General features: G+C 49.9%; 1 protein-coding gene across 4 annotated transcripts; it reads right to left on the bottom strand.

The window, feature by feature from the left end:
- Positions 1 to 14: 14 nt before the first annotated feature.
- On the bottom strand, positions 15 to 27,741 carry ILF3 (interleukin enhancer binding factor 3). Of its 4 annotated transcripts, none has more exons than XM_055544671.1 (20): positions 27,423 to 27,741; positions 15,697 to 15,796; positions 14,924 to 15,153; positions 14,592 to 14,769; positions 12,446 to 12,593; positions 10,988 to 11,079; positions 10,495 to 10,590; positions 9,667 to 9,778; positions 9,141 to 9,238; positions 8,473 to 8,584; positions 8,259 to 8,369; positions 7,514 to 7,713; positions 6,999 to 7,166; positions 6,454 to 6,591; positions 6,171 to 6,347; positions 5,911 to 6,064; positions 5,720 to 5,773; positions 2,014 to 2,379; positions 1,287 to 1,412; positions 15 to 712 (listed from the first exon to the last, which is right to left on the bottom strand). In XM_055544671.1, the coding sequence occupies exons 2-20, from the start codon at positions 15,697 to 15,699 to the stop codon at positions 576 to 578; spliced, it is 2,700 nt and encodes an 899-aa protein (XP_055400646.1). In that variant the 5' UTR covers positions 15,700 to 15,796; positions 27,423 to 27,741; the 3' UTR covers positions 15 to 575. The 4 variants fall into 4 exon arrangements, with proteins under 4 accessions (XP_055400646.1, XP_055400654.1, XP_055400662.1 ...); XM_055544679.1 differs by having other exon boundaries at positions 6,454 to 6,579; positions 27,423 to 27,740; XM_055544687.1 differs by lacking the exons at positions 15 to 712; positions 1,287 to 1,412; positions 2,014 to 2,379 and adding an exon at positions 3,847 to 5,256 and having other exon boundaries at positions 27,423 to 27,739.
- Positions 27,742 to 27,924: the final 183 nt, after the last annotated feature.

Genomic DNA, 27,924 nt, shown 5'->3' with positions numbered 1-27,924 from the left:
AGGGCTACGACGGGTGCAGAGTTTTGTTTTTCTTTATTTGTCTACATTCAGCTCAATTCAGATGTACTGCTTGAATGATGCAGACATACCAAAAAAAAAAAAAAAAAAGAAACCCCACTCTTTCCCACTGGTTTTTAAAATAAAATCTTCACTTATAAAACTGAAACACTAAAGCATTAAAATACAGAAAGCTCGTTTAACTCACTTCACAAAAGCATTAACAGATGACGTATCCCTTCTGTGACTATTTCAAGACAAACTGAGTTAACACTAACACCAATCGTAAATAGACAGAGGGATACTTAACTGCAAGAACTCAAAAAACTCTACTCAGACAAAGTTGTAATGGCAACTAACAAACCATTGAAGACACGGAGTCCCAAACACGGCTAAATATGGGTCACAGGACGGGTCACGGGGGTGACCAGCTGCACCTCACGACACGGCAACGTGGACAGGGGAGGGCGGAGGGGCCTGGAGAGGCCAGTTGACATGTTAACTGTGATGCATAAAACTGAATCTTACAACGGGAGGATTAAGTGCAGAAGGTACAAATCTTCACCCCCTCGGGGGCTTTATCTGTATTGGTAGTTCATGCTGTGGTCTGCGTTTCTGCCATAGCCCCCTTGTGATGACTGGTAGGAGCTGGGAGGACCGCTGTAATTCTGGCCGGACCCTGGAGAGTTGTAGTTCGACTGTGACGAGTAGCCTCCTAACCGAGAGAGGAATGGGTCAGAAGTGAGGGGCACAAGACCCACCCCGTGGTCAGTGCTCGGGCATCAGCCAACACTAGACAGGGCTGTGTCTGTCCATGAGATTGAGCAGCAGAGCAGCCCTGAAGTGCCCCTTTGTTAAGTGCCTTTCCAGGGTCAGTGGGTCTCGTTCTCACATGAGCCCTGAAAGGTGGGGCCATCAAGCAGGGCTTACAAGGAGTAGGGATCTGTCCAGTCACAGATGTGTCAGCCATAGGAGCTGTAATCAGGTGCTGCCTGAGCGCAAGGCTGGACTCACCACCCCCATCACACAGCAGGCTGTTTGGCCCTCACTGTTCTCAGCATTTTCCCCTGCTGCTGCCAACATTTACAAGACGGCAATTTCTGGACTTCTCTAGCAGGGGGCAGGGGGCTCAGGTTTGCTTGTAGGGGAGCTAAGATCCCACATGCTATGTGGCCAGAAAGTTTCAAGAAGTAGAATAAAATTGGGTCTTAAGAACTCCTGTGGGCTCTGTTGGCTCTGAGTTTAAGCCTCCCCTCACCCCACTGTGCCACCTGCTTCCCCAGGCCCACCTTGTTTGCCTTGGTATGAGGAGCCGCCCCCAGAACCTCCGTAGCCCCCATGTGACCCTGGGTTGTAGGACGATCCGCCTGAGCCGTAGCTGTTCCCGCCGCTTCGGCCTCCACTACCACTGTAGTCTGGAGGAGAGAAGACAGTGTGGTTAAGGGGCTGTGGCCGCGACGTGGCTGGGCACGCTAGGTTTACCCTTGGCTGAGACCATAGGCCTTTGCAGAAATCCCTGTCTTAACTGTTTAAACTCGGCAACCTGTCCAACCATGAAGTGCCAGGAGTCACTGGAGTCCTGCAATGGCACCACGTTCTGAAGCCCAATTCCATCCTGCCTGCTCCAAGCCTCCTCCCTTCTCCCACCTGGCACCCAGCGACCCCTGCCGGGCCCACTCACAGACAGCACAGCTTCCTTAAGGACAGCCCAAGGATGCCCCGAGTCTTGTGCTGTATCTCCACAGGAGGCGAAGAAGGGGGCAGTAACTGAGCATCTGCTGGGGGCTGTCTCCAGAGCCTAGCCCTGGAGGTGAGCTCATAGCAGCTGGCCTGGCCTCAAAGGCTCTATCTATTCTGGTGCCCCAGCCTCTGGAACCATGGAGAAGGCAACAAGAAGGGCACAGCAAAGACTCGGACTGGGAGACCCGCTGCCAGGGCTTTCCTGACGCCTGCCCTGAGGCCAGTGTCGCTAGGCTCTCCACCATGCCTGGGGAGGTGCTCTGCCAGCCAACTCACTGAATTTGCTCTCGTAGCTGTAGTCGGATCCGCCTCCTCCTCCAGGGGAGCCGTAGGAATTGGAGTACGAGGAGTAGTTGCCTTGCCCGTGACTGTAGCCTTTCTGCTTGCCCTGTGGGGGCCCGTAGTTGCCGTACTGGCTCTGGCTGTAGGACTGCTGCTGGCCTTGGTGGGGCTGGTAGCCTGAGCCGTATGAGGGCTTCTGTTGGCCCCCGTGCGGCTGCTTCTTGCCGGCGTGTTTTGGGGGAACTGGGGAGTTGTAGCTGTCACCTTGGTAGTAGGAACCGTAGCCAGAAGAGCCACCACCGCCCCCGCCGCCGCCACCACCGGCATTCCCCGAGTGCCCTCCGTTGCTGTAGAACTGACCTAAACAGGAAGGCAGCAGGTCAGGCGGAGGAGAGGGAGATGGGGAAGGGCAGGAGGGGGTGGTTGCAGCTGCGGGCCCTGAAGGCTGACCCACAAGCCCATGGCCCAGGCCGGGACAGAGGGACAGAGGCAGGACAGCGAGGAGTGGCGGCTCCGGTCCATCAGGCAGCCTGGTTGGGGCTGGCCCCAGCCTTCAGCTCCACTCACCCATCAGCTGACGACAACAATGGATCTTTGCCAAGCAGCGGCACGACAGCAGGCCGACAGCAGCTTTTGCAGCAGATGTCAACATTATAGTGAGATGGGCTCCAAGCGCGGGATGACATTCACGACTAGCTTGCTGCTACCCAGATGTCCCCAACAGTGACAGGAAAAGCAAAGCCCCACAGAAGCAGCCAGCTCCCACCCTGTCCTCCTCCCCTCACCCCCCAACTCCCCGCTGTGCTGGGAAGAGGCTCACTCGGCAGTCCAAGCCCTGTGACCTCAGGAGATATTCTGTAATGATGCCCCTAAAGCCAGAGCCATTCATGGAAGACTAGCTGGTCTGACCAATGACCTGGGATGTCTCCCGGGTGTGACTTCCACAGCCTCGTGGGGAAATCAAACACCAGAGTTTGGTTCCCAACGCCCAGGTGAGGCCTCCCACAGGGCACCCCCCCTCATTCCCAGCACAGCTGCCGGGCACAGGCAGGACCCAGTGGCAGGACTAACAAGTATGCAGCGAGGCCGCCACATTCTCAGGCCCTGAAGCAGAGAATGTCACGATGGATACCCGCCTCCCCAATGCTGGTTGCTAAGTATAGACCCTGGTTTGTTAACAGACCCCAACACTCAGATGGATCCATGGGGGATGGGCCTGATAAGGCAAGGTGATGGAAGGCGGAGGTCAGGTCATGTGGGTGGCTCCCTGACCCAGCCAGGCAATCCCCGACGTTCACGCAAGGGCAGCAGAGCCCCTGGAGCAGGCAGACCTGGGCACACTACCTCTGGATGGCTGCTGCCCCTGACACAGCCAGCCATTGTGTGTGCCCGGGATAGTGGAGGAGAAGGGAATGCTCCCACACACCCAGTCCTTCCTTCCTATATTTAGCAGCAATAGTCTCCAGTCTTTTGAATGAGGTGAATCTGGGAGTTCCCAAGGACCTTCCACCCACTGCAGATATATGCCTCGTACCACTGTGTCTTGAGTGGTTTGGACAATAATTTGGATAGAGCTAATTTGCCACATAAGTTAATTTCCTCGAGACCCCTCCACTCAGCCCACCAGAAGGCAGAAACACCAGGGAGAAGGCTGTGTCCCCAGTGTGAGAGAAAACATGCTTTGGTTCCTGGAGGAGGGGCGGTATCCCCTTGAGACTCCCCCCTCCTCTCTGAAGCCCACCACCTCAGCTGCCCACGGCCTGCACTGAGCGCCTCCTCGCCCCTCCGCCAGCGTGGGGATGAATGAAGACGCCAAGGACTGAGGGCTTGTTACTTTAACATGTATTGATTAAAAAAAAAAATAATAAAGGGGAGGGAAAGTTTTCAACGTCATTTCAGGATAACTATTTCCTGGTATAAAAAGACATTATTCTCAAACAATAACGTTCTTAAAAAAAAAAAAATACATCATGCAATTGAAGTTTTCAAAAGTTTCACTGAATGTTTCAAACCCCTGGAACAAACTATGGAGTAACCGTTTTGACCAGTATTTTTCCTGAATAAACGCAAAATCTTGCAAGTCAATGCAGAGGCAGGCTTTGCTCCAACAACTGTTGATCAGAGCCAAAACCACACTCGTTCCCAAGAAGGGCTCCCGCCAGGAAACGAGGGTCTCATTCAAGAGCCAGAACGCCTTGGTGCACCTCTACATGCAGGGAGAAGCCCCAGCTCAAGCCTGCAACTTCCGGAGAGAGGGCAGTAGCTTTCCAGGCCTTTTGGAAGCTGTCGTGGGAGCAGGCTGGCAGCACAGGGCCTGCTGAGGGGCTTGGCTCCTCACTGGAGAATTAGGCGCTATGTATTAGGCTCTTTCTACTTGGATATTTTTAAAGCCCCATTTAAAAGAAAAAGGAAAAAAGAAAAAGAAAAATCCTTAAGAATCCCATGCATTTGCAGTGATGAGTAGGACTTGCAAAATTCTACGTTCTCATTTCCTTAAAGCCTGTCTGTTTCTTGCACTAAGAGTGGAAGCACAGTTTTGATACCTTTGAGAGTTCACCTCTAGCTAAAGCAGCCACAGAATATCACACTCCGGAACAAGAACCCACCAGAGCAGTTACAAAAGATGGAAGAGGTTAACTTAGCACAATGTACAATTCCCCAACGTTCCCAATGTTTCACATGCTTATGAAAAAAAAGGCAGATTGCTCTGGATTCGGATGTGGTGAAACTGTTACTGTCAAAGGCATCAAAGAGATTTGGGGATTTGTTAAAAGATTAAAAATTCATACAAAACCTGCTGTAAATTAAGACAAAGGTAGATTAAAATGCATTATTATCTGTCTCTTAAATAAAGTAATGCTTTCCATAAAAAGCAAAGGTGGGCTTTTGCCTTGATGCTGACCAACGCTGGCTCTAGAATTCTGTGCAGTTCTGCACAAAAACGCATTCTCTGAAAAATTGTTTTCCACTTATTGTGAACTTCAATAGGACCAAGTTCAAAGGCAAATCACGATAAAAACTGCCATTGTCTTAAATTCTGCAGGCTAAGAGTTTCAGACAAGCTGCGGTGACAAGCCACGGTTGAGAAACCCAGTGAAGCACAGGGCACAGCACGGACACTTTGGGTTTTGGAGTTCGAGAAAATTGGAGTAAAAAGTTGATTTTGTGTGCAATACTTTTAGATGCTCTAGGAAGACCCAAAATCATGATAGCCGTAGCAGTCTGTGAAAAAGTCACCTACAAAAGGGGGAGACAGAGCAGAGAAAAAAAATTAGAATTCTTTTGAAAAAGGGCACAGAGCGCCACATTTGAAATTCATGTTTTAGATTTCTCTGCTCCTGTAACCCCCCAATGAAGGCTCCTTCTCAAGACAAGAGCTGTGCACTGTCAGGAAAAGCGTATTCACAGGTTTGGTGCTTCGCATGGCTTAAAGCAGAGAAATTTAAAATTTTGATTTTTAACGAATTTGCCAGTTAGTTATACAATGTGAGCCTTAACATTTAGAGAGTAAATTACACTTCTGCAGCATGGGGGCGCTGGAGGACCACTTGCCCTAACACCAAGCACAGGTGCCAGCCGCCCATGAATCTCAGGGAGGCTGTGGCTGCTAATACTGCTGGGCCACCCTGCTCTAACTCAGGCCATGGGAGCTAAACTGCAGCTTCTTCCCAAGCTCAGACAAAGAGAAACACGCACTTACTGTAGCCGGCAGTCGCTGAGTTGCCTCCATACCCATAGCTGCCATACCCGGCGCCTGAAAGGGAATGGGACAGGGTCACCAGGGTGGGAGATGGTCTGCCCCACCCATGCCTCTTATGGCGGGGGTGGGGTTCCCACCCACTGCAGGGAGCAGGCCAGGCCCCTGGGGACAGCACAGGACAGGGTCCTCACCAGCATTCATGTAGCCTCCATGGTTGGCACCACCGAACCCTCTCCCTCTCCCTCGACCACGGATGTTCCCTCCTCTTCCCCGTCCTCGGAGGTTGGGGGGTGGGGGTACTTCATTGTGCATGGGACCCCCCATGCCGAACCCAGGGTTATGTGGCTAGATGGGAGGAAAGACAGACAGCTTACATTCACCTCCCACTCAAATGACCAGAGAACACCCGCCAAGGAGAGAACACCCAAAGAATTCAGGGCTGGACACTCACCTTAGCAGCAAATTTTGGGCCACCTCTCACAGGCACAGGGGCTCTCTTCTTCTTGTTGGCCTCCAGGGAGAGAGGGGCGTCAGGGAACAGCTTTTCTAGTGCAGCCAGGGCGGCATATGCTTTGGCCACCTTTTTGTTTGAGCCAGCACCCTGAAACTTCTGGCCATCTACCTCGACCTGGGGAGAACAGATGTGTGTCAGGGGTGACCCAACACGGCCCTTGGGGGGGGGACCTCTCCAAAGACCCCAGGTCCCCAGGGGACCCACTCCTGGGACCACTCACCTCCATGACGAAGCGTTTGTCGTGGCTGCCCCCTGTCTCTGAGATGAGTTCGTACTTGAGGCCACGCCTCTTCTCGTTAAGTTCCATAACAGGGTTCTTGCCATGCTTGGTCAGGATCGGCCCCTGCTGTTTTACGTTCTCAGGGAAAACAGAAAAGAACACCAACAAACTCAGCTAAGGTCTTTCCAACAGGTGGCAGCCGCCCCTGTGTTAAGGGTCTGAGGCCCTCCGCTGCACTCACTCTGCTGCCCACCCCTCTGGAAACCATCCGTGGGCTTGCCAGCAATGGGACCACCTCTACCCACACCGTCTCTCTCAGGGAAACAGCCTAGCCTCGACTACAGGCCTCCAGGGTGCAGCCCCCGATGTTGGGTCAACGCCAGCACAGGCCTCGACAGCTCACACTTCAACTCTGCCCCTCCCAGGGCCCTGGACTGGAAGGCTGTTACGCTTCTGGAGGAAGAGAACGAGGACCAATGACTGTCCTTGTTCAGGGGACCCCAGGCCACTCCTGTGGGGCCTCACAGCACCCACCCTGTGCTCACCTCGGTGGTGGGATCAGAGGGGAAGGCAGCACTGGGCGTCGAGACAGCCTCCACCACAGGTGGAGGGGCCACCACGGCAGGCTTTGCCTCTGTCTCCTCAGCGGAGTCCTCCCCCTTGCTGGAGTCTCTGCCTTCAGCACCCGTGGGCAAGCCCATGTCCTGTAACACCTGCAGTGGGGGGAGACGCCATGTCCCCAGTGAGGAAGGGCTCACCCAGACAAGAATTCTCCCACATCCAGCACCCTGAATCAGCAGCTCTTAGGGAGGCATTCAGCCAACTGGAGGCACTTTCCTGAAGCTCCCAAGACCACCAAATGCCCACCCGCATTTGGAGGCCCTGCGTCCATCAATGACGGCATTCTGGCCGTGTGTGCCTTGGCCACTGGTCAGGCCTCTGTTTCAGTGTTCCCATTCCCTCCCTCAGCCTCGTGCTTGAACAGGGGGAAGTGGCTCTCAATGGGTGTAAAGCTGGGGGAGGTGCTTCACCGTTCTACCGCATTGCCGGCCACACTCACCTTCACAGCCACGTGCAGCTTGGCCGTCTTTTTGGAGGGCCCAGAGGCCTCAAAGGAGCTCCCGTCCACCTCGACTGACATGGTGAAAATGGGGGCGTGCACTGGACCGGTCTGGGAAATCAGTTTGTACTGCAGCCCTGGTTTGAGTTGGTTCAGTCTCATCAGGGCGTTCATTGCTTGTGGAGGCTCTGCCTTCTCCTCTAGAGAGAACACAGTAATGCCGCTCTAGAATGCCAGTCAATTCTGACCCTGACAGGGACACTCTCTTGACTGCCCCCCCAACACACTACGTGGTGGAATGGGCAGGAGAGACCGGGTGGCCAAATGTGCTGAAGGCCTGCCTGCCCTGCTATCCAGACCCATACCCTGATTGTGGTCACCAGCTGACGTGCATCCATCTTAGTTGTGTTCCATGCCCATGCTAAGTTTAATCAATCCCCTTTATGGATCACAGCCTTGTCATGGCGAAGGGGCTTGCATAGCTCAAGGAAGCTATGAGCCATGCCATGCAGGGCCACCCAAGATTGATGGGTGGAGTTCTGACAAAATGTGTTCCACTGGAGGAGACTGGCAAACCACTCCAGCATTCCTGCTGTGAGAACCCCATAACCAATTACTCTCAAAAGGACTTCCACATCAAGTCCGAAAAAAAACAGAACAAAAGCAGGTATGTCACCACTTTGAGCTAAACCTTCAATGAAGCCAGATGGCAGCTAAAACAAGGACCATGCATGAATGTTTGTACCTTTCTTCTGAATCTTCTTCTTCTTTTTGCTAGGAGACTTTTCCTCCCCATCTTCCTCCATGGGGCGTTTCATGGGCGTAATGGCGTAGGTGGTGCTGGGGGGTATTTGAACTGAAACGAGACAAGGACGGCAGCAGCTCAGACTCTAGCCTGTCCTCCGCCAGGAGCCCATGATGACATCGCCACCTAGACCCAGGCCCCGCAGCCTCCTTACCTGTGTAGTCCACTGGGTTTTCATTCTTTGGTTTCTTGGGCATCTTAGATGGCAGAGGGTCCATACCCAGTACTTTATGGAGCTGGCCGAACGCAGCTAGTCGCAGCGCGTGCTGGAGAAGGGGAAGAGGAATCTGACTCAGCCGCCCTGCACTCCCAGCCCTCATGTGTGCGCTCACTAATGCCTCCTGGAAGGGGTGGGAGCTGAGGTGGTTGCTAATGGTCTCCCCTATAACAGCAAGGGGTCCTCCGCCAGCCAGGGAAGGGCCTGATTGCCAGGGCCCAGCCTTGCTGTGGGGGAAGGCCAGCCTGTGACCACCCCCCTCAAAAGAATACAGGAGACCCCAACCTGGGGACTGGTTGCCACACGGAGCCACGGGGTGGGCCTGCAAGGGAAGGACCCCTGGAGCAGTCCGCACAGCAAATACGTCTCCCTGCTGAACTCGGGTGTCTAAAAACGGCACTCGAGCAGGCCAAAGCGGGGCAGGTGACAACCTCGCGTGGCGCCAGGGGAAAGAAGCAGCCCAGGTTGGGGCGCCCTGTATCAGGCCCGAGCCCCTGACCTTCGGGCCCCAAGCTGAGCCTACCCTGAGAATACCCAGTAATGGAACTGGAAGCCAGCGATTACAGACTGGGTAAGGGCTCACGTGGCAATGGCGACGACTATACCTGCGCACTCTGTGTGATATCTTCCCGTTGCTGTCTGTCTAGATGCCCAATAGCATCAGTGGCTTCTTTTTCACAAGGGTCATAAATGCCAGAACCATCTGAAGGCAGGAAACAAGGAAGATATGCAGAGGATTATCTTTTAGCATCTCGGAAGCGTGGTGCTGGGCTGAGGGAACCAAGTGCGTTACCCCCCGCGCCCCATCCACACCCAGCTCTGGAAAACACGCCGGGCTCAGTGACCCACTCGGCGACCAGCCCGTGAGAGAAATAAGCCACTTGTGTCTCAGAGCAAGGAGCTCGCATGGGAGTGGGTCACTACTGCCCCGGATCCGCCCGGAGTCACAGCTGCGGAGCCGGCACAGGGCTGGATATGATGGTGCAAGAGGGTAGTCACATGCTTCACCCCTGGGGGGACACGGGGCTGCTGCTGCCCTAACCCACTCAGGGGACCCGCCGGGAAGTGGCCTCGGGGCCTCAGTCCCTGTCCTTTCCTTTCCCTGCCACCTACAAAGCACAAGGCCCCAACCTGGCATGACGATGCCCGAAGCCAGGCACTCCAGCACCCTCCGCAGGGCCTCGCCAGCACCCATGGGTCTGTTGGCTGTGCCGATGGACTTCTCACAGAGAAGCTCGAGGGGCTGAAAGGGAAGAGGGACAGTTAGTCACCAAGTCCAGGAGGGAGCAGGCTGACTCTGAGGCAGTGTCCCCCTGTGTGTGTTTATCAGAGTCAAGGCCCTCCAAGTTCACAAGCCAGATTCACAAGCCAAAGACAGCACACCTAGAATGGGGCTCCACCAACTTTTCTGTAAAGGGACTGATGTTAAGTCTCTTAGGCTGTAGGGGCTAAGAATTGAAGCTGTGTACTTAGGTACTTAAAATGCAGCATTTAGAAAGATAAAAACCGGGAGGGGATGTATGTATACTTATAGCTGATTCATGTTGCTGTACAGCAGAAACTCATACAACACTGTAAAGCAATTATCCTCCAATTAAAAAATAATTAAAAAATAAAGCCATTCTTCACCACAGACTATAGAAAGAGGTAACTGGCCCAAACAGGCCTGTGGGCCTCAGTCTGCTGACCCTTGTCTCAGAGCAGCTACAAAAGCATCTACACGGAGTGGAGCCTGTTCCAGTAAGTACACCGCTGGCTGAGCTGTGCATCCTCCTCTGGGATCCTCTCAGCCCCACCCAGGGTGTGGCACTCAGCAGGAGCTCAACAAGCAGCTCTGATGGGATGCATCGGCCACACCCCAACGGGCCACTCCAGCCTGCTGATCAGCAACACAGTCCTGGGGTCTGGGAAGTCTCTGCACACATGACCCAAGGTGACTACAGCTCCAAGGTGCCTTACCCATCCTCTGAGGGGACCCCAGGTGGGCACTCGGGTGCACAGGTCCCTCAGGACCCGGATGACAATGACACACGACTTCAGCCCGTTGGCTCTGGCCTGGAGGAACAAAGCACAGGCTCTTTACCCCAGGGCACCTCCCTGAACACGAGGCAAACATGAAAAACACAAGCCTCAGGGTGCTACTTTGTCAAGGGTAAACGAAGGTGAACGTTCACGACCATCAAGTGTGTGGTCGGCAGCAACTCCACCGAGTGGACGGTAATAACGTTATTACTCTTGGCACAAAGCAGCAGCTCCCCACCTACTCGGTCACAAGCCTCCTTGGGGGGTGTGTCAAATTTGTCTATGCGTGCTCCTTTAGCAACCGCACGCCAGCAGGTGCTAAGTTCAGCACAGCGCTCTTCAACGTTACCAAAACTTTATGGTGAAAGTTAGCCAAGTTAAAACTTAGGAATTCTCTACCGAAAGACAAATAGAAGAACAAAATGCAAACCTGGAACCACTTGGCGTGTCGGAGGGACGCCAAGGCAGCAAGGCATTTCTGCCTGTCCAGAACGTCCGGGGGGTCGTTGACTGATAGCGTTTCTATTCATGGATGGAATAAGAAGACAAGGTACAGTTTGACCAAGGGGTTTCTGTCAGGTGGAAAGGGGATGTGGCAGCTTCCTAAAGGGCAGCTGAGGCTCCCAGAATCTCAAGTCCTCTCCACCCTTGACCAGGGAAGGAGATGCTTGAGCACATTGAACTCAGCCCCGAGAGGAGATTGTAAAAATCAGAGGCCCCCTCCAAAAAAAAGAAGAAAAAAAAAAAAAAAAAAAAAAAAAAAGGGAAAAAAAAACAAAAACAAAAACAAAGTGGGAAGGTACTCTAAAAGGAACAATCCCATGGGGGAGGGGGACAGATAGGTGGACCCTATCTTCTAATAGATGGTTACCTTGCTTCCTCTCCCCAGGATCTCCCAATAAATGAGCTATGCTAAAAAATTCATTAGCAAAAAGAAAAAACAAAAACCAAAACCGGGAAAAAAAAAAAAATAGGTGGGGGGAGTAGAAATGCACTCCCTCTCTGCCTCCCACAGGTCATCCCCTGAGGCAACCACGGCAAAGGGGACCACCTCCGCCCGCCAGGCGGGACTGCCCCAGCCCCAGCCCTTGACAGAGTCAGTCCTGTTGGTCAAAGGTCCAGCGTCCCTGAATTGATCAACTAGAGGGCTCTGGTGGTGAACCAGTATCGGAACCGAAGGGCACTGAGGAACCTCAACAAGGGTGCGCGCGAGCCTGTGCTGCAGCAGAACCGGGGCGTTTGTCGCTCCCACCACCTGTGCGTCAGGGGTTTGGATAAGGCCAGTCACCCATCCACCAGAGATGCGCAAGGGGCCCTGGGCGGACTCGGAATCGCGAAAGCATGAGCACTGTCCGAGGTTCCAGGATTTGGTCTGAAAATTGCTCCACTGTTAAAAAAAACTTTATCCAAAACTCTGCCCCAGCTCTCTGCATCTCGATCACGGCCACAGGTAACAGCAGCCAGTGGAAGAAGACAAACGAAGAGGCCCTGGTTCTACTGCAACACAAGCTGTTTGCACAAGTCCAACGTGATACTCATGCAGATACCATCTGGTTGTCTTCCGTACTTTAAAAACCCTATAGTCATTGGGGACACGCTTTTCCAAGGCCAGAGACTGGCTCAACCGAAAAAACACCTTTAACACTGGTAAGAACATCCAAGGATTAGGGAGGTGCAATCCGCTCGGAAAAGTACTACTCACTTTTAGTGCAACTGTTTTTTCAACCTCCCAGAACGGAAACCCAATGGGAGATGTGAGCTCGAGTAAAGGTGGTCAAAGCTACACCACTAGCCTTTTATCAGAGCAATCTAAAACTTCATAGCACATTTTAACAGTGAGGGGATACCACAGTGCCAACGCCCTGCTGGCCTTTCTCAGCCTCCCTACCTCCAGCTAATACTTTCTCCATTTCTTCTCTGACAACAGGGGAGGTCAGGTGGATGGTCAAGGACAATGGAGGCTCTTTTGTGTTTTTTATCACAATCGCAGCGTCATCAACAGACTGGAGTATTTCATATTTGTCATCTGTGACAGCCTATAAAAGAAAATGCAACTGTCAAACACTTGCTTCCCAAGACCATCAACAGTTCTTTTGAGCTCCTGATTACAACTACAGGCCAACTTCTTGAGTTGTGACTGACAACAGCGCCTTCCACTAGGGGTCAGAACACCGTCTTACTGGACAGGTCTTTGGCCATCTTCCAGGTACTCCAGGGAGATGACTACTTAGCAGAGGAAGCTTTATAATACAATGTTAAGAGTTAAGGGTCTGGGAGGAGATGGCGGTGTGAAATCCTCACTGTGTCACTTGGGAGTCACATAACTTTCAACAGATCACTCCATCTCATCAAGACTGTAGTTTCTGATTTGTAAAACGGACTTAGGGACACGACCGACACCCAAGGCGGCAAAGGAACTGAACCAGACATGGCACAGAAAGCACAGCACCCAGCGCGGTGGGCAGCCAGCCACCGCTGTTTCCACACACGGACGAGCAGCTATCACAGGGCGTGGAATGAAAACTGCGGGGTGCAAGTTTCATATGGCAACTATGAAAGCACATACTTGCTGCAAATGCATGCTACAAGGGTCTATAAAATGACGTTCATGCCTGTAACTTCTGCTTTCTTCTTTATACCAGTTTATACGCCCTGATCAAGAAAACTTGAGTATGATTTTTATCAAAGAGGAAAAAAAAAGTTTCGGGGAGAACAAAGGCACTGTAGCGAATCCAAGCTGACTTTGCTCCGCCTCAGCATTATTAGACGTGCCATAGACCACTCTTGGTGGCGGGGCGTCCTGTGCACTGGAGGACCTCGGAAAGCCTCTCCAGCCTCCCCCTACAGATGCCGGCAGCACCGCACCCACTCTGCTGAGATAACTTACACAACCTCTAAGCTCACTCCATGTCCCCTGGGGTGCAAAATGTGCTCCAGTCAAAAAACACTCATCTATATGATAAATATATATTTTCTTGGGACTTCCCTGGTAGTAGACTCCACACTTTCAATACAGGGGGCACAGGTTCAATCCCTGGTAGGGGAACTAAGATCCCGCAGGCCGTGTGTTGTGGCCAAAAGAGAAAAACAGGGGTAAAAAAACACCTTTCTTTGTATCTCTCTATAAACACTCTATGGAAATGGTCTTTCCTTTAGAAACATCTATGTCAACTTAATTTTCTACACTTAATATACTTTTTAATAGATAAAGACGGAAACTAACTTAAAAAACTATCACTAAAACAAAAAGTTCAGGGCTGCCTTCCCTTTCAACAGCTCCCTGAAGCCTTTCCACACTGCATTAGCTGCTCATTTCAATTCTGACCTCTGTCCTGAATCCCGAGGGGTCAGTCACACGTGACAGGAGATTTACATGGGAAAATCAACAGTGTATCTATGGGGCGAGAATTTCTACTTTCTTCTTTTCTTATCCTGTAGCTGAAGCCAGGGTAACGTCCCCAGGAGTCACCGAGGGGCAGCGCACCCAGACATCCTGAAGCCTGGACATCTCACCAGCCGGGGATGCGGGGTCAGCTACTGAGCTGCCCGCACCTCAGTCCCATCTATTAGAGTACTTAAGATGATCAAGCCCCACCTCAGTCATCATGATGAAATGATGTGTGCAGAGCTTGTCTGGCCTAGGGCCTGGTTCAGTGAATGCTCAAGAAATGCCAGAAGTTACTATTTATATAGTACTTCTGTAGTGAGGCAAATAAATTGGTTAAAAACAACTTTTTTAAAGTCCAGGTTTGCATTAAGGAGGAAGACTTGATAACTGAATATCCTTTGCAGCCACCGGCCCATCCATCCATTGCTGGAGTCTGGACGTGAAGGTCATGCCCAGTGCCGCCTGGTGCACAGTAGGCTCCCGGCCCGGCTGCCGGGCGTCCCTGCAGCACGCTGTCGGGCAGCTACAAAAATGTGAGCATGGCAGGGGCCAGGCTGGGTGTGGAGCATGCCTCCCGGGGCACGGCGCAGTTGGTCATGTGTTCCCCTGACCACCCTGCATCCCCAGTGGAAGTGGGCACACTCACAGTGAGCTGGATGGCCAGGTTGTCAGCCACCTTGTCCAGGAGGGCAGTTGTGGGCTTCTCCTTACACAGCAGCACCAGCTCCAAGTCCAAGTCCCCCTTGAGCAGTAGGCCCTTTGCCACGAGGCCAACACGCATCACTCCCCTCAGGGTTCTGGTCATGTGCTCTGTCTTCTGCTCCCTGAGAACAGCCCAACACAGGCCCAGTGAGATTCAGGCTGGCCAGAACCCAGGGGCCCCGGAAAGGCTGGCGTTTCTTAGAAAAAGGAGAGGCTCAACCCTGCACTGGCCAGTCTCCCTAGATATAAGAAAAACACCTTACAAAGCCAACCTACCCAGCCCCTTCTTTGCCCTCGTCTTCCGCGGGCACATCCACATTCTCAGACTCGGCATGGTCGCTGCTGCCTTTCTCTTGCTCATCGATCCAGTCCGACACAGCTTTGAGAGCCCGCTCTGTGTGGGACACCATGTTCTGGACTGCCTCCAGCTCCTCTTGTGTTGGGTAAACGGAAGAGTGCTTTGCCATCACATGGCGATCATCATTCACAAAAATTCTCACTGGACGCTGGAGATGTGAAAACTTAGTTAAAAACGATGTAAGGAGACCAAGTAGCTTAATGCTTAATCTGTTCAGCTGTACAGCTCACAATTACACACATGAAAGTAAGACTATATGAACACATCTGAAGATCTGAGGACAACCGAACATAGCAGCCACGCTTTCTCTAGGCCACGGGAAGAAGGGGGCACATTATGCATTTCTGTATTACACAACTGTTACACTACATACTTAAAGAGTCTAATGAAAAATGGCCATAAAACCAAATGCTTCGGGGAGGCAAGACAGGTGGAGGCTACTGAGAGGTACAAGTTACCCAGTATAAAATAAATTAAAAGGACAAAATGTACAGGATAGGGAATGTAGCCAATATTTTATAACTTTATATGGAATATAATTATGAAATGACTATTGTACACCTGAAACTAATATACTGTAAGTCAACCATACTTCAAAAAAAAAAAATCAAATGCTTTGGGGCAACACCACAAACATTTTTGTACATGAATGAAGAAACAGTATCTATGATTAAGAAAATGAATTTCTTACCATTTTTACTTCTCTTTATCTGTAGTGTCTGGAAATCAAATTTTTGCTTATCTTTTCAAATTGTGACAGATTTCCTTGCTGTTATCAATACTTCAACTATCTATAAGATCAGAAAATCTTTTTTAGTTTCATGTATTTCATCGGTGGAGGAGTCTGAGCAGTCAGATAATCCCGCAGGAGGAAAGCGATGCTGCCTCAGAAAGGAGTCTGTTAACGCAGCAGGACACATCTCTATTTCCAAGTAATCACTAACCCAAGGTACAAACAACTAATTATAAAACTCCCCCAAAATGAAAACAGCTGGTTTCTAGAAGCCACGTTTGACTTCAGGCCCACACTCAAGATGATTTTTACTTTAAAAAAAAATCTCCTTTCAACATTTCTCAATATGAAGTATGCCAACTTTTACAAATAAACCTATTACCGAGCCTCCCCCAAATGGTATGGGTTAAAATGTTCAGCAAAATCTTGGTGTCTGGAGACGGGGAAGAGAAGGAAGGAAGGCGCGAGCTCTGACCCTTGAGGGTTATGAAGACGTGGAAGGAGAGCAGGAAACGGAGGGCCCCAGACAGCTGCTGTAGATTGGTGAGGCAGGACCTTCTGAAGCGCCAGGGGGACGCGCCCCCACAGCACGTGGCCACCCCCGGGCTCAGCGCTGCAGTGGCTGAGACCACTGAAGAGGACAACACAAGTCTCCAAGACAAACACAGCTATAATTACAATTTTGGACTCTAAATAACATGCTGGCTACAACCTACTCAATTCCCACTCTATGCAAACAGTCTGGTCCACACTGAAATCTTCCAAATGAGTAAACAACCCAAAAAGCCTCATCAGCAGAGGAGGCAACAGATTGACTCCACCCATTCCATCCAACCGCATAACAGCTAGCCCCTTCCATCCACATCGGTTGTTACCAGCCAGTGCAGCAGGTTCATCTCAGAAAGGCATTCACTTCAAGGATAAACACTGACAAGACTAGCCCAAATGAGAATTTCCCATAATGCTTTAGGACTAGCTAACTACCATTGAAAACTTAGGGGTTGCCAACTAAAGCCTGAAAATCTAAGGGTGGAATGAGAAGTGATATTCCTGCAGAGTCAGGCAAGACGACAGATGGGGTCTAATGCTTCATGACGGGGAGGGAGGGAAGGAAAAGGACCACAAGTCCCCGGGCTCAGTCCTGGCTGTGCCTGAGCCCTTGGTAGGCCACTCACTCAGTAGTCACCAAGTGGGAGCTTTTGCCACTACCTGTGTGGCCTTCAAGTTCCTTGGAGCTTCCTTCAACCCGCAACATGGAATCTACCCCTCTACCTCTTCAAGGGGGGTGTGAAAATTAGATGAGTTGGCCTGTGGAAAGCATGGAGCACAAATCCCACAGACCCCTAGAAAAAAAAAAAAAAGCACTGACTTCTACTACAAGTACATCATCAGGTTGCTGTGGGGGCTAATAATAAGCACATGCAAAAGCACATCCTGGATAAGGAATGAATGACACTATGGCTGTGTTTGAAAAGAACGTCTTTACCTCAGATACACATTAAAGATAAATTTATGGCTTAAACTACACGCCTGGTTTTTGCTTGTTTTAAAATACTTCAGTGAGGGATTTCCCTGGTGATCCAGAAGGTAAAACTCTGCATTCCCAATGAAGAACGCCTGGGTTCAATTGCTGGTCAGGGAACTAGATCCCACATGCCCAGCTAAGAGTTCGCATGCTGCAACTAAGACCCGGCGCAGTCAAATAAATAAAAATAAATATTAAAAAAAAAACCTAGGGGTGAGGTGGGGAGTGGAGAAGGGAACCCTAGGACAAACCAACACTGGAAAACGTTAATACCTTTTGAAGATGGAGATGGGTAGAATGGGGATCACTGTGCGTGTCTGAAAATTTCCATTATAGTTCTTTTTTAAAGTGCATAGCAAACTGAAGAATTCTTACAAAAGTGCACCCATGGCAGGTAATCTAAAATGTAAGCCAAGTCTCAGAAAATAAATTCTAAACCGACAAGGAGCAGGCTGTCGGAAATCACAGCTGACTGGTGAGAAGCCCATGGTAAACAGTCACCAGTCCTGGCCAAATCTACACTGAAACTTCATCAGTCTGATAAAGAAGGATGATGTTTAAAACTGCACTTAGTCAGAAGTATTCTCTGTGCACCTCCCCCCCCGGACAGGCCCTGAGCCACAGGCTGGGAGGATGATGAACACAGCAGGCAAGCCCCCCTTTCCTGTGGACCTGGCCACCCTAAAGGACAAATGCCTCCCCTCCAAATCCAACATGATGCCAGGAGCCAACGCATCACCACTCTATACTTACCGCTTCTTCATCTTAGTCTTCCTCCACCACAGACATCAGATACAGAGGCTTAAAAGTAACAGAGGGTTTAAACCAAGATCCCAGGGACCAAAGACCTTTTTATTAAGGGCTTTGTAGGACTGATACTGTCTAAAACCTTCTAAAAGGAGCTCCCAGAAGAAGTAGTTGATTCAGCACCTGATGCAGAACCATGGTAGGTGAGCCCAGGTCAAAATGCAGTATCAGAAAGCCAGGAAGAGACTTTCCTGGCAGTCCAGTGGTTAAGACTGCACTTTCAAGATGAGACGAGATCAGGCGCCTTCAGGCTGATATGGCTGGAGACAAGACTGCACTTTCAAAGCAGGGGGCGCACGCAGGTTTGATCCCTGGTAGGGGAACCAACATCCCACATGCTGTGTCGCATGGTCAAAAAATAAGAGTTGGAAAAAAAAGAAAAGAAAGGGAAGGAAGTGCTCAGTGATTACTGCTGGCATGTCCAAAGGATGAAGGAGCTGACTTGTGAGGGCTCCCACTAGCTATATTTGAGGCAACTGAGTATCAAAAACAAAAAAAGGCCCGTATGAAGTTCTCCAGCACAGCAAAAAGCCCAAACTAATCGGCAATCACCTCCGTGGGATGGTGGCAGGGACACCTGGGAAGGGTGCCAGGAGCTTTCTGGGGTGGTGGTCACAGTCTGCATCTGGATAATACTGTGGGGGATATGCACTGACCAAAACCCACTGAATGGTATATGCAAGATCTGTGCATTTATCTCAAAAGAAAAAAAAAAAACCAAAAAACTGTAAATAAATACTGGACTCTAGTTAATATTTAGAGGAAAGACCACAACTTTCTGCTACCTTGAAAAGTATCATAAAAATAGATACTGTTAACTCTAGGGCTTCCCAAGTGGTGCGGTAGTAAAGCATCCACCTGCCAATGCAGAAGATACAGGGTTGATCCCTCAGTTGGGAAGATCCCCTGCAGGAGGAAATGGCAACCCACTCCAGTATTTTTGCCTAGAAATCCAACGGACAGAGGAGTCTGGAGGGCTATAGTCCATAGGGTCGCAAAGAGCTGGGCAGGACTGAGCACATGTGCACACACAAATTAGCTCTATTTCAATGAAAATAAAGTGGCTGGAAGATGAGAATAGAGGAGAGAAGCGTGAAATACAACTGAAGTTAATGGCAGAACTCGGGTGTATAAACAGGCAAGCGTTGACTGTAAAACAGTGTCACCTTTTCTGTAAGTTTAAATCTTCTAAGAAAATGTTACAAATATATGACTAAAATGTATCCAGCACGTGAACAGGACACGAGTCCACAATGATACTTATTTGACACCGATGGAGACATCCACACCCCAACTCCCTCATCCGAAGGGACCAAGGTTCACCCGGAGTTGATTCGGGGGATCTCTTCGAAAAACGCTATCTGACCGATTGAGACAGTCCAGAGAGAAAACTACCCTCAGACCGCTGGAGAACAAGACAGTCACTATGTAGAACACATCAGCCCTCAAGGACATCTGGCCAACCCCGAATGCTCCTGTACTGTACTGCGGGGAGACTTCCATCCGCTGTCTTCACCCCTCAAACTCAGAGCATGTCTGTGCCTCTGCTCCAGCAGCTGCCTCCCTTGAGAGGCAGGCCCAAGAAGGGACCTCTAAAGAGACTCACTGAGCTGAGGCCGGCTGTGACCACCACTCTTGGACCATCTGCAATCCTTTCACCCCCAGGCCTCCTCCTTTGGGCCACAGCTTAGTGGCAATACCTCCTGATTCAGGGGAACAAAGTGACTAGACTACCTATTCTAGACTACATTTAAAAACTGGAGGCAGGAATTCCCTGGTGGTCCAGTGGTGAGGACTCTGTGTTTTTACCACCGAGGGCCTGGGTTCAAGGCCTGGTTGGGGAACTAAGATCCCATAAACCACAAGGCGTGGGCAAAAATATTTAAATAAATAAAAATGAAAAACTGGAGTCAATGCTTTTTTGCTGAACAACAAAATGGGCCTCGCTTGTCTCTGTGTGAACCCAGATCTGTCATCCAAATCAGCCTATCAGAAGCCAGCTGCTCTGGTCCTGAATACCAGAGAATCCATCTCTCCTTTTCAAAACGGTGCTGTCAAGAAGCCCACAATACCAACCCATAAGCAACACTCCACTGCCCCCTGACAATCTTACAGACAGGCTTTGAACTGCTCTTGCCACCTCAGTCAGAATTCAAACCGGGTCCAGGATGAAGCCTGATTTTTACCAGCCCCCAGCTTCTCTGAAAAGAAACCCAAGAAAGGAATGAGCAAAGAGCGAAGAATCAGGATCTTAAACTACCTGTGTGGTTTGGGATGTTCTAACCCACAGCGATCAGGTTTCCTTCTTTTGTTCTCAAAAGCAGCCCACCCACAGCTTGCAGAGTTACAGAGGTTTAACAACACGCAGCGAGAGGACCATCTTTCTGACCTCTCACTAGCTGGAATATCCCAATCATGACGCTGGCAGTGGGGAAAGAAATGTGCCCAAGTCAGCATGTGTGGATCAACAAACGTTTGTAGAACTGAATGAACAGGTGTGGTGACAACACTCTAACAGGCCCCCACCTATCTTGCAGAATAAACTGAACCCCCTCACCGCCATCCGGGGTATTTCACAAAACTAGAGCCCTGGTCACTCTGGGGAATACCCCTCTTGAAAGTTAAGTTAGTTGCCGTCGTGTCCTACTCTTTGTGATTCCATGGACTACAGCCTGTCCCGCTCCTCTGTCCATGGAATTCTCCAAGCAAGAGTACTGGAGTGGGTTGCCATTTCCTTCTCTAGATACTCCTCTTAAAGAGACCTAATTAGGTTTTGAAAGACACAGGACCCAACTCAGCTGCTGATTCCTGGCCCTCTGGAGATACAATCCTACACGGAAGTGAAATAATACACACATGCAACTCTTCAGTGACTCTTAAAAAACTATTAGATATTCACATCATCAAGGACATATGGAAAATAACTTAAACAAAGCAACCCGGCCAGAAGAGGCCAATCTAAAATCTGATTACAGATACCACTCTGAGAATTTTTAAATTCAAGACAAACCTTAAATCCAGTGTGATGGTTCCCAGCTCTGTCTGCAACCGTGTTTTTGCTGGTCCATAGGGAGGTATAATGGAGTAGGAAATGACAACCCACTCCAAGATTCTTGCCTGGAAGATTCCATGGACACAGAAGCCTAGCAGGCAGGCTACAGTCCATGGTGTTGCAAAGAGTTGGCCATGACTGAGCACAGCAAGCAGGGAGGTATGAAGTTAGGAGTAAAGATTTTTCTCAAATATTTTCTTTCTTTGGCAGTGTAACATGTCATCCAGGATCTTAGTTCCCCAACCAGGGACTGAACCCATGCCCCTTGCAATGGAAACTGGGAGTCTTAACCACTGGACTGGCAAACTAATCTTACAAATATTTTCCATTTAAAGGAGTGTCCTTTAATCTTATTTTCTTTCTATAAGTTCAGTGTTAAAACATCCCTTTTGCTTATGAAATGGTGGTGATGACAATGGGTAACTGATTAAAAAAGGTTTTAACTGGCAGATGCAGGTTGTTTCCCAAAATGTTTCTGGAACTCTTAACTGGTCCGTAAGACCTAGGCCTCCAGGCTCAGTGACACTGTGGAACACCCGAAGGCCTTAGAAACACAAGCCCAGGTTTGTGCCCATTTGGGTTTTCCAATCTGGCCACTGTGGAATCTTCAACAAATCACTTTATCTTTTCAGAATTGGGTCAAAAATGAGATCGAAACACCGCCTATACCTCTCAGTCTCAAACCATAAGGATTACTGAGACACGGTGAGAAAATGCCCTACCAGCTGTGTGCTTAGTCGATTTTGACTCTGCCACCCCATGGACTGTAGCGAGTATCCATCTCCTCCTCCAAGGGGATCTTTCCAACCCAGTGATCTAACTCTTCTCTCCTGCATTGGCAGGTGGATTCTTGACCACTAGCGCCACCTGGGAAGCCCTATCAGCTGTAAAACTACAAATGCAAGATGCTGAAGGAGTCATTTCAGCTACTCTTGGATGAACCAATATGTTTTTTAAAATCTGCCTGTGAGAAGACAATGTCAAAGCAAAAAGGTTTAACAGGATTCTAAGTGGGGATTATCAAACTCTCTTTGCAACATGCCCTTCAGGCAGCAGAGTAAGTCATGTTAGAAATCTGAGGGGGAGAACAGAGACAACTTTCCCACATGTCCCCATGGGGAAAGCCTCAGATTTTTAAAAATCAGTTGCTAATTAAGGAAAAATCAAAAAATGACTGCGTCTCAAAGGATGTTAAATATTAACATAAAATGCAGATTGTGAATTATTTTAATGGGTAAGGGTTTCTTTTTTAAAATATTTTATTTATTTGGTTGCCCCGGGGTCTTAGCTGTGGCATGTGAGATCTAGTTCCCTGAACAAGGATCGAATTCATGCCCCCTGCAGTGGAAGCGCAGACTCCCAACCAGTGGACCACCAAGGAAGTCCCAAGAGTTTCTTTTTTAAATGAAACTTTTCATCTTGTAGCTTCTTATGCAGCTCTAAGAACAGAACCGTCTGCCGTGTTCTCCACTCAGTTTCCCCCAATGGCAACATCTTGCCAGAGCTGGAGCACTATCACAATCGCAACCCTGATACTGACACAGTCACAGACTGCTGCGGTCACAAGGCCCACTCCTGTTGAGCGTGTATAGTCACACTCACCGTGCAACAGTGAACACACTGTGTATGGTCAACTGGCCCACCCCCCCATGCTTAACCCCTAGCAACCACTAATCCACTGAAGATTTCTGTAATCTTGGCATTCCAAAAATGTTATATAAATGCAATTGTAGAGCTTACGACCTTAGGATGAGCTTGTCTCACGCAATGACTGACTCAAGATTCATCCAAGTTGTGTGTGTACTGACAGCTTGTTCTTTTTTATTGCCTTGTAGTATTCCATGATAAGGAACCATTCACCCACAAAAGGACAACTGGGTGGGTTCCAATTCTTGGCTATTATAAACATTAAGTGCCACTATAAGCCATGGAGCCAGGCTGCCCATTTCCATATTAGGGAAATTTAAAGTTTTTTTAGAATTATGAATACATAGTAAGGATTGAGTGAGTGAAGTCACTCAGTCGTGTCCAACTCTTTGCAACTTCGTGGACTATAGCCTATCAGGCTCCTCCATCCATGGGATTCTCCAGGCAAGAATACTGGAGTGGGTTGCCATTTCCTTCTCCAGGGGATCTTCCCAACCCAGGGATCAAACCAGGGTCTCCCGCACTGCAGGCAGATGCTTTACCGTCTGAGCTACCAGGTACTGCCATGCTGCATGGCAAAAACTCTACATGTACCATGGAAAAGCAAGCCCAACTTGCAACATTCATCCTTTAGACATACACATACCTCATGTACACTCTGATAAGAGGAAGAAATCAGTTCAAAAGAAAGCAGCAAAAAAGCCAAGTGGCCTGGAATATTATTCCAGTAAGACCTTATCCTTGAGCATGAACTACAATACTAATGGAGATAATATGAATGGCTGTTTCAAGGAAAATTACCCTGACCCTCAAACTGCCAATAGCACCATTTCTCATGAATCATCTAAGATTATTCAAAAAAAAACAAAAACCAAAAAAACTGGAGCAAATTTATAGACTGTACTAAAGGGACACATATTCAACTTTGTAACTAAATGATCCTTTGTGATCATATACAGACAAGAAAATAGCCCTTAGTCAATAAACTCATTTCCCCATTAAAACTAGTAGCTACATTTTCAATTTCTTCACTACACAGACATTCAGTAAGAAAAAAAATTAAATTTCAACTAGACACTATTTCACAAAACATCTGAAAACAGCTGATGAAAAGTCTGAATCTCCCATTGTAATTTATAACAGGATCACCTATCAAGTGATGTCTAGGAAAAATCTCACAGGGATTCAGCAGAACATAAGGTGGCAAGAACCAATTCATTTAAAAAAGTCAGCACACTCACAAGGCTCCACAATGAATACACAGCCACCCTGCATTCACTATTATTTCTGTGGTGCTAGCACTACTGAGGCAGCACCAAGCTGCCCTAAGTGACAAAGAGGGAAGCTAGCTTTTTCAGCCAAAACTGTCCAATGCTGGGCACGACACTAAAGCCAGCCTTGTCCCTTCAGGACCCTGAGCCCATTTCACTAACCAACAGAGTGTAGCCTCCTGTCGAGTCACTTGTTTAGTTGCTAAGTCCTGACTCTTTGGGACCCCATGGACTGTAACCTGCCATGCTCCTCTCTTCATGGGATTCTCCAGGCAAGAATACCAGAGTGGGCTGCCATTTCCTCCTCCAGAGGATCTTTCCAACCCAGGGATCCGACCCGTGTCTCCTGCACTGCAGGCGGATTCTGTACTGCTGAGACATCAGGGAAACCCCATCAAATCACGAACTGCCTCTAATTCTAAATCCTTCCACTGAAGCAGAAATCAAATCTTTCTTGCCCAGGTCTTTGCTAAAATAAAAAGATGCCAATATACAAAGCTTAGAAAATCTAATTCTTCAGAAGATTCAATGAAAGCAATATTCAAATAAAATTATCACCATTTTGTGGGCCACATCTGCTAATCCTAGGTGGTGACACTGCACATCTTTCAGAACTGCACACAGGTAAAAGCAACTTGATGACAAAATGTAGCACGTGGGCAAGTCCAAGAACATAAAACCCCAAGTTTCTGGGGGAAAAGAATCATTCTTATAAGACGTAAAAGGTAAAATCTGGAGGAACTGGGGAGAAAGATGAGAAAAGTTAAGAGGGAGCTGCCTCTGCCCAAAGAAAACTTCTAAAGCCTTTCTCAAAAGCAAGAACATTTCCAACTCTCACATCCTGCTAAAGCCCAAAGACAGACAAGATGCTGCCTGTATTTACCCAAAAAGAAGAGACTTATATGACTTGGAAGGAAAGTTATGACCAACCTAGATAGCATATTCAAAAGCAGAGACATTACTCTGCCAACAAAGGTCTGTCTAGTCAAGGCCATGGTTTTTCCAGTGGTCATGTATGGATGTGAGAGTTGGACTGTGAAGAAAGCTGAGCGCCGAAGAATTGATGCTTTTGAACTGTGGTGTTGGAGAAGACTCTTGAGAGTCCCTTGGACTGTAAGGAGATCCAACCAGTCCATTCTGAAGGAGATCAGCCCTGGGTGTTCTTTGGAAGGAATGATGCGAAAGCTGAAACTCCAGTACTTTGGCCACCTCATGCGAAGGGTTGACTCCTTGGAAAAGACTCTGATGCTGGGAGGGATGGGGGGCAGGAGGAGAAGGGGACAACAGAGGATGAGATGGCTGGATGGCATCGCTGACTCGATGGATGTGAGTCTGAGTGAACTCCGGGAGTCGGTGATGGACAGGGAGGCCTGGCGTGCTGCGATTCATGGGGTCACAAAGAGTCGGACACGACTGAGCGACTGAACTGAACTGATATGACTTGTAGACAGCTTGTTCTTCATCAGTGACTCACCCCACTTGTCCCTACCTGGTGAACTTAACCAGGGGTGCATGACACCATATTTGTGACGTCAAAATATTACCAATCACTCTTGCCAATGTTATTTTTTTTAATAAGAATAAATTAAGAAAAAGAAAAAACAGTCTTAGATTTCTCACTCCCAATAATATGGGCATCTCCGCAAGTATCCTGGAAGATAAAGGAATTTTTCCCTACAGGCACTAGACAAGTCGAATCAGAAAAAGGAAACAAAAACTGCAAAGGGTTAGGTACCACTCCACTCCAGAGAGAGGGTGATTCCCAGGCTGGCCCAAGCTCCAGCAGGGTAGGGAGCCTCTGGTAAATCAGTGCCCAGTGTTGGCAAGGCCACCTCTGGCAGTAATTGCCAGCCTCCAATCAACTTAGCGCCAAGGTCTGCAGAGATTCTATTCACAAAAGCCAGGGACCAAGAGCTGTCCACACGGCCAAGAAACAACTCAGGACTACCGTCTGGAACGGTAGCACTTGCCTGTGCCCTGGGGCCTTTCCACCGCTATTCCAGCTGTGAATGAGCTTCAGATTCCCACAGTTCATTCAGTCTGAGCGGCTGCTGTAGCCACATCCCACGAGACCACACACAAAGCATAGTGGCAGCCGCTGGGAGCAACCCGAAGTGATTCCCAACCACAGATACTTGAGGAAAAGAGTAAGTCCTAAATTTTGAGAACCAACTTCAGGAGCACCTTGTGTTCGCCCATGGATTCCAAATATGCCACCAGACCACTCATTTTAAAGAGATCACAATCCTAAGCAATAACAAAAGATTCAGAATCCCTGGAATACCTGAGTCAATTAAAAGTTAATTGATGCTTCCTTGCTGATCAATCAAATCCCCTAGGCAGAACCCCAAGCAACTTTCAACCAGTTCTGGAAATGTTAAGAAAAGATGGCTTACTCTTTTAGACAATGACTGGGGGAGAGCATGCAGATGACTGTACACCCCGAATACCCACCCTACCCAGGCGTAGTATTATGGGACAGAACCTCAAGAGCAACCCTAGGAGTCTGTCCCTCAACTACTTGAGAAAATAAGGCAGAAACGGGTTTCAAGCTCTCATGCTTCGGTCCCCATTTCGCAGATTACGGGACACTCAAATATCACACCAGATCAGTTTTGGGAGTGAATGCAAGTCCTAAACAGTCTGGGGGAAAAAAAGCCAACATCAACGAATCGCTTGAAGAGAGAAAGCTTAAATCCTCCGCTAGAATTGGTTCCTAATCTAGGGGAGGGCTGGCTAGCCAGAGATTTGAGGACCCCAAGCAGCTTTGCCTGCAATCCACCTAAGTATGGATGGGGTTCCAGGGAAGGGGTATGCCTCTCTGCCCCACGTAAGGACAAAGGAGGAAATGTTTCCCGCCTCGGGAACCTGGGACCCTCCTGAAACTCGGGGCGGGACTGGGACAAAGAGGAGGAGAGGTGGAAGGGGGGTCGTCCTTGCATCACGGGTCAGGATGCTCCGGGCCGGAGGGGGTGTGTGCTCCAGGCACGTGCGCGCGTGCGCCGCAGCAGACAAAGCCCGGCCGGGGGGAGGCGGCGGCCGGGGGCCCGGTGCGCGCGCACCCCCCGCGAGAGGCGCCGCCGACGGCCGAGGGGCCGCGAGGGGGGGGCGGATGCGCGCGCACCGGGCCCTCGCCGCCGCCGCCGCCATTTTGTTTCCTCGGCACAATGGGGGAGAGTAACGGCCGAACGCGGGAGCGAGGCTAACAAGGGAGGAATGGGCCAGGCGCCGGGGCGAAAGGACCGGGCGGAGGCGGGGAGCGCGGGGCGCCTCAGGCCTTGTCACGGCTACTCCTTAGCGGAGCCCGCGCTGAGTGGGAGGACTGACAGTGGGGAGAAGGAGAGGCGGGAGCGGGCCCGGCCGCCGCCACATTGACGCTTACCTCGTCCGCGTCCCCTTCTCCGACCGCAGCCGCCGCCCTCCTGCCAGAGCCCACCGGGGTCTCCCCCCAAAAGCCACGCGGTGCGCACCGGGCTGCTGAGTCCAACTGCAATGGCGAGAAGAGGAGGAGGAGGAGCCGGGGCCGGGGGCGAGCGGGCGGGCGCGCGCCGGGGAGGTGCGAGAGCACGTGACCGGCCGGAGCCCCGCCCCTTCGCCGCTGCGTTGCCGCTCGACGCAGGCCCAGCCGGAAAGGGAAGGAGGGACAAAGACAGTGAGGGCCCTAGTCACGTGTCAGAAACGTAGCTGTTACGTGGCGTCGGAACGGTTCTCCCGCCCCTTTCCACGCCTGCTTGATCATGTGACAGTGGCAAATTCAGAGTTCTCCTTGGCCACGTGACAAAGACTTTTGTGCCTTTACCTTGTTTGATTGGTAGGCCTGAGTCATGTGACAATACCGGCGCTCTTTTTTTTTCAATGGCGGTTTTTGATAAGCCATTACCAGG

The sequence above is a fragment of the Bubalus kerabau genome, chromosome 1 (assembly GCF_029407905.1).
Source record: "Bubalus kerabau isolate K-KA32 ecotype Philippines breed swamp buffalo chromosome 1, PCC_UOA_SB_1v2, whole genome shotgun sequence".
NCBI lineage: Eukaryota > Metazoa > Chordata > Mammalia > Artiodactyla > Bovidae > Bubalus > Bubalus kerabau.
Note: the sequence above shows the minus strand (reverse complement) of the source record. Positions and strands in the feature narration are given on the sequence as shown.

Bases quoted from the DNA above. Each gene is read 5' to 3' on its own strand.
- ILF3 (XM_055544671.1), bottom strand. The intron at 14,770-14,923 runs GTAGGTTGGCTT...GGCTGTTCTCAG, and splicing joins GAGGGCAAAGAAGGGGCTGG to GGAGCAGAAGACAGAGCACA. The intron at 7,167-7,513 runs GTGAGTGTGGCC...CCCCCACTGCAG, and splicing joins AGCTGCACGTGGCTGTGAAG to GTGTTACAGGACATGGGCTT.